At 35.7% G+C, this 6,462-nt stretch overlaps 2 protein-coding genes across 2 annotated transcripts; one reads left to right on the top strand and one right to left on the bottom strand.

Moving 5' to 3' along the window:
• The first annotated feature begins 285 nt into the window (after window positions 1–285).
• Window positions 286–5,622, top strand: LOC112519773. Its single transcript, XM_025128029.1, has 4 exons — window positions 286–710; window positions 2,781–3,230; window positions 4,008–4,314; window positions 4,950–5,622. The coding sequence occupies exons 1-4, from the start codon at window positions 306–308 to the stop codon at window positions 5,084–5,086; spliced, it is 1,299 nt and encodes a 432-aa protein (XP_024983797.1). The 5' UTR covers window positions 286–305; the 3' UTR covers window positions 5,087–5,622.
• Window positions 5,623–5,747: 125 nt separating this feature from the next.
• Window positions 5,748–6,101, bottom strand: LOC112519108 (non-specific lipid-transfer protein-like). Its single transcript, XM_025127091.1, has one exon. The coding sequence runs from the start codon at window positions 6,099–6,101 to the stop codon at window positions 5,748–5,750; it is 354 nt and encodes a 117-aa protein (XP_024982859.1).
• Window positions 6,102–6,462: the final 361 nt, after the last annotated feature.

Below are 6,462 nucleotides of genomic sequence, written 5' to 3'. Positions count from 1 at the left end.
CTTAGACCTCAACGTCGGTGGCTGTGATCACGTCAACGTTTTATCCAATTTCATGCCATGGTTTCTTAAAACGAGAAATAAATATGCTAATTAGTAGAATAAAAACCCGTTTTATCATTGTTGTCATCTCTAAGGACCTATTTGCAAAAAATACAAAATATGGGGGGTGTATATGTCATTTTTGAAACTTAAACATAGAATATCTGAAATAATCAAACCTTAAGGGTGGTTTTTGTAACTTAACCCAAAAAAGTGTATAATTGGTGTCCACCTCTCTGGATTCTGGAAGCAAATCATCGGAATCAATGGAGGAAGAGAGAGAGACGTTGGTGATCATCAACAACCAGCCAAATCCAAAGTCAAAGTCAAACTACTRGATCATCGATGCTCTTGAATCAAAAAGCTTTTCATGGATCTTCATTGATCAATCTAATCCTTGGAAAACTGCTATTTCTGGGTTGATCTTCTTCATCTTCACCATCGCCGTTCCGATCCTTGCTCATATCGTCTATCAATGCTCAACGTGTGATCACAGCCACCGACGCCCCTTCGATTTGATCGTGCAGTTGTCACTGTCGATTTGCTCCACCGCTTCGTTCGTCAGTTTATCGTCGTTTGCTCGGAAATACGGTCTCCGGCGATTCCTGTTTCTTGATAAGTTGTCTGATGTTAGCGTTAAAGTCCGTGATGGATATTCCGAGCATCTTCATGTAAGTTCCAAACTATTTTGTTCTAGTTAATCACATTTGAGTTTGAATTACATGTGTAGGCAAAGGTAAATTTAGGCTTTGATTTGTTGATCTGAACTGTGGTTCAAAATTTCCGTGGTTTTTTTGGATAGCGTGATAAAGTTGATATTTGCTTTGTGGACAAAGGTAGGTATCGTTTCGTAGGGCTTACAATTACATGACGTGTTTTGCTATTCTGAATCCAGCGGGGAAGTCATTTTCAAATTTACCCCTTTCCTTCTTAAGCAAATTACTTTCCAAAACAGAATTCAAATTTTACAGCCTACAACTCAAGAAATGATATGTGTGATTGATTGCATGGAATTTGATCTTCAATTATCTTTCTATTTCAGCTTTCGAATTTAGTAATGGGTTAAATGAACTGTTAAAATGAACAATTTTCTTTGACTCATCAGATTCAAGCATCTATTTTTGTCGTCTTTTCCTTTATTTTCTAATTTGTCATAGTTGTAGTTTTATATATATGGACAAAAAAGTTATCACAAAGATAAATTGATAATTATAATTGTTTATTACATCTAGAGCTAAGAACTTTATAAATTGATATGAATTCTGAACTTGAAAATTTACTCCATAATCCCTGAAATTTTAGAATAATTCATGGACAAAATCTGCTTGTAGATTTTTTTTCGTTAGAACAAATTGAAATAGTAATAATCATAATAATAACAGTAATGATAATACTAGTCACAACAATAATAAGAACCCCACCTGTCAGTTGATCTGTTATGATGTCTTGTGAGATTTAGGTATATAAAGTAGAACTTCTTTTCTTAGAAAAAAGCTTGCCGATGAATCTTGGGTCCACAGAAGACAGGTTAGTCATTCACTGGTTTAATGAACTAGTGGATAGCAAAAAGAATCCATAAAAGAGGTCCCTTTCGTTTGTACCTTCCATTTTCAACCACTGAAATGGAGCTTAATAATTGCAAAAAAAACCAACATAAAAAAAACAACATTTATTTGGATATGGAAAGCACTGACCAAGACTGGGTGAACTTTGCTTCAACTGAGAATCTTGATAAGCTCTTTGGTCCAAATTTTCTCCATGAAATTTCATTTCATTTGCAGCTATATGGTTTTTAATTAAGCAGGACAACGTTATATGTTTTACCTTTAATGTGTTTTACTAATTATATCACATGGTCACAATGTGTTTGCATAAGGATGGGAAGAAGTAAATGCATGAGTCTCTTGGTGTCAAGACTAGCCTATTTGGTATCTTCGAATTTGTTTTTCATGTATGCGTAACAGGTTAACGTGCATATTTTGTTAAGTTTACAAGTCCTACATCTCTAAAACAGATCATACTTCACTACAGCTATTTCTAGGTGATCACACTCGTGCCCAATTGGTTTTGAAATAGGAGCCCATAAAGATTTTTTTCATTGTACTAGAGTCGGGTTGTTCATACTCATTCAACTTCTTGTGCCATAACCCATTCAATTTGTGCATTTGTTAGGCTAATGTGGTTTTTTGGGATAACTGTCCGCACTTCGGCTAATCCTATGGGGCCTTGAAGTTAATAGCCGGCCAACCCTTCAGTGGCCCTGAGGAAACTTGAATCCATGACCACTGGGGAGCCAACTTAAGGACTTACCAGTTAAGCTATTCAAAGTGTTTAGGCTAATATGGTTTACACGAGGGATGCAGTAGTCTAGTTTGATTATATTTAGATTAACATATAGGGACACCTAAGGAAGGCAATATATGGCATTGATTCCTTTTTCTAGTATGGCTTGAAATGTTGTATCATAATCATATACTCCAACCTTCTAAAATAAGTTTCCACATTTCTATTTTAGTTTGTCCAAGAATTGCCTACTTTCCAATTCTATCTTAATTATGAGATGGAGGAATTCATTTTACTCTCTATTATTAAGCATCAAATTGTCATTTAATTGATTAAAGATTGTAATAATTACACATTTTAAAAATGTGTCTTTTTCATTGTGGACATTTATATTGGGCTAGAGGGAGTATTTGTCTAGTGTTGGTCAAACTAACATTTTGACATGACTTATTATGCAGAGATCAATGAAGCTACTGTGTGCATTCATCGTTCCTTGTTTTCTTGCCGATAGTGCTTACAAGATATGGTGGTTCAGTTCCGGTGGAAACCAAATACCTTACATTTACAACATCTACTTAAGCCACACCTTGGCTTGCATTCTGCTTTTATCTTCTTGGTTGTATCGGACATCAGTCTTCTTTCTTGTTTGTGTTCTCTTCAAACTCACATGCTCTCTTCAAATTCTTCGGTTAGAGGATTTTGCTAAAGTGTTTGAGAAACAAGCAGATGTGGGGTCCATATTGTTGGAACACCTTAATGTCAGAAGGAAACTTCGTATCATAAGCCACAGATTTCGTTCATTTATTTTGTCGACTTTGATCCTGGTTACAGCAAGTCAATTTGCTTCTTTGCTTGTTACAACTGAGACCGGCTCACTTGTCAATATTTCAACTGCTGGAGAGCTTGCGGTAATCTAACATCTCTTCTCTAATATATGCATTTAGGCCATGTTTGACAACCATAAGCTGGTTTATTTTTTGAGCTTATTGAAAAAACCCCATTTAGTTAGCCATAAACTAGCTTATAAGCTACTCCCTTCGTCCCAAAATAAGAGTCAACTTTCAAAAGTAAATGCTAACTTTCCAATTCTACCCTTAGTTATGGGATAGAAAAATTCATTACTCCTTTTATTTATTAAGGGTAAAATTGTTATTTAATTAATTAAAAAGTGTAATGATTACATACTTCTAGAACTGTGTGCCTTTTTCATTGTGCATATTTATTTTGGGGCGGAGCGAGTAGCTTTTGAAAAAAGCTATTTCAAGTAGGGGTTCAATAAGTTCCAGGGGCTTGTTTCCATTTTTTTCCCAATTATGCTCCTTATGTAATTCCAATTAAGTTTTTAACATGTTCTTTTAGGTTATTTTTACATTATCATCTAGTTTTTTTCTTTTACCAAAAATTACTAATTTTTTTGATGTATGTATGACTAATACAACAAATAATCACACACACTCCTCGCGTTCGGTGAGGTTTGAACCCTTTGATCTTATGAAAGGCTTGGCTCTACCGGGTACCACCGGGGGCCGATGACCCTTTGGTAACTTGACTAATTTATCATCTAGCTTATTAGCCAACAACTAGCTTATCGACTAGTTCGCCTAACATAGCCTTAGTGTTCAATTTGTGATATAACTGAAATCAATTCCTTCAAATGTATGGTCTGGTTTTTGATTGTGTTGCAGCTGTGCTCCGTGACACTTGTGAGTGGTCTATTCATATGCCTACGCAGTGCTGCAAAGATTACACACAAAGCACAATCTGTTACAAGTTTGGCAGCTAAATGGCATACCTGTGCCACTGTCGACTCATTTGACAACGTGGGTCTTAGTGAAGAAACTCCAACGGCTAACACGTCAAACAGCGTTAATTACCATTTCAATGCCCATGTGGATTCAGATATGGACGAAGGAGAGGAAGACGACTTGGACAATACAAAGATGTTTCCAATTTATAGGGACACAATCTCATACCAGAAAAGACAAGCGTTAGGTGAGTTTTAGTTTTAGACAAGCCCCATCAAGAAAATCTGGGATATTTAATTGAAAATTACATTAAATGAGTTTTCAATTAAGAGCATGACCTTTTAACTTAATAACCTTTAAAATGACTTCCTTCTGGTGCAAAACACGGGTTATTTAGGAGAATAACCTTTGGAATTTTATTTAATGCATGACCTTTTGATAGGTTTTTTATTAAATGCATGACTTTCTGATAGATTTTTAGACATTCTTGTGTTGGGATGAAGCATTTGTCTATTAGGGGTCCGGGAGTTGAATGATCTAACATTTTCTAAAAAATCCATGACCTTCTGATAGATTTAAGAATGCCACTTTCATATACAAGAATGTCACTGAACTTGTAAGAAGGCTGTGTTGCTGAAGTTAATGAGCAAAATAGTCCCTTGTGTTATCGTTAAATCTGTTAGAAGGTCATGTATTTAAAAGAAATATGTCATAGGGTTATTGTCTGAAATAGCACCTTGTATCTGTAAAATCTTGATAAAACCATTAGAAGGTTGGCTTGTAAAAGTAACTTTAACTAAATGACCATCAAGAATCGTGATTCAAGTTGCGATTCTAGGTTTCAGAATTGTTTTTTATTTTTTACATTTTGGTTTCTTTCAGTGACGTATTTCGAGAACAACAGAGCTGGGATCACTTTGTTTGGGTTCATGCTGGACCGAACATCACTGCACACGATCTTTGCGATTGAAATGTCGCTCACACTTTGGTTGCTCAACAAAACAATCGGTTTCTCATGAACAATCAATCGATCTCTAGACTGCATACCAGGTTAGTTTTTTCAAGAAAATGCTCAAGGGGTTCAATATTGCTATTCTGTATGCTTCCAAACATGTAATATAGTCTTGATAGAGAGATCCATGCGTAGCATTCTGATTGGCCATTGTGTAGTTCTGCAAACCACCATAACGCCACGTCATACTTGCATTATCGCCACTTGGCATCCTACTATCGGTCAACTCATAAATCAAGTTCCCACTGTGTTCTCTGCTTGGCCATCTGGACTTCATTGCCACTTGGCATTGCATAACTGATCGTGTGATCTGAGGTGTCGAGATTTCTCTTGGCGCCACTTGGCATTGCGTAACTGGTCGTGTGATCTGAGGTGTCGAGATTTCTCTTAAACTATTGTGAGGCATATGTATCTAGTTGATTGTTGTATACTTGTTTTTTGCTTGTAGTTACTTGAATGGATGTAAACAAATTCAGCTATTAATTTATTTGGCTACCAACGTTTGGTTTGAGAGTAAATAAGTAATACAATAGTATTCGAAAATTCGTACCAATACATACCCCTAATAGAAAGTTCCTGAAACAACGATCTCCGTTCATCGATTTTTCATTCTCGATCAAATTCCAAGCTAACACATCACTAATATTCCAAAATTTGAGCCAAGAACTTCATAACAAGTCGCAGTTGATGGAGGGATCAATGGGGATATTCAGGTTCAGGTGACACAATGGGGCGATCTGAGCCGCGTTGGAGAGGTTCACTGGAAATGCTTGAACGGCGGACTTGAGACACCTACAAGTGGCCTTCAGAACGTCTTTCGAAGCATTAGCTGCTTGGACCAAATCTTGTGTGCTGGCACAACAATCCGGACTAGGCACCGGTGAATATCCAAACAAGAAAGACTCGCAGTTGATGAGCTTCGAGATTACAATCCGACAGTCTATTTGTGCGGTTGCACGTTGTTTGGACAACAAGAGTACCGAGACCAACATCAAAATAATCGGAATCGCGTTTCGAACCATTTTTTCGGATGTAATTTTTTTTTATGGATGTGTCGTTGATCGGTGAAGAAGGGTATTTATAGAGGAAGGAATTAAATTTTTTATTTAATGTAAAAAAGTTATTTTTGATCAACGATTTGAATTTTTTCGGGTTTTTTGGTATTGATTAAAATATTTATGATAAATAACAAATTTTGAAATATTTGCTTATTTTAAAAATGGCTAAAATACGTTATAATATTATTTTTTATATGCGTGATATTGAAAATTAAATGGCTAAAATACGTTACTGAAAATACTTGCTTAATATAAAATTCTTTTTAATTCATTTGAAAATTAAAGACTCACGTATAAAATTATGCTATATATTTCTTTTACAATA

The sequence above is a fragment of the Cynara cardunculus genome (assembly GCF_001531365.2).
Source record: "Cynara cardunculus var. scolymus isolate 2C chromosome LG 10, CcrdV1, whole genome shotgun sequence".
Classification (NCBI taxonomy): Eukaryota; Viridiplantae; Streptophyta; class Magnoliopsida; order Asterales; family Asteraceae; genus Cynara; species Cynara cardunculus.
The sequence above is the reverse complement of the archived record's forward strand: the minus strand, read 5'-3'. Positions and strand labels throughout refer to the sequence as shown.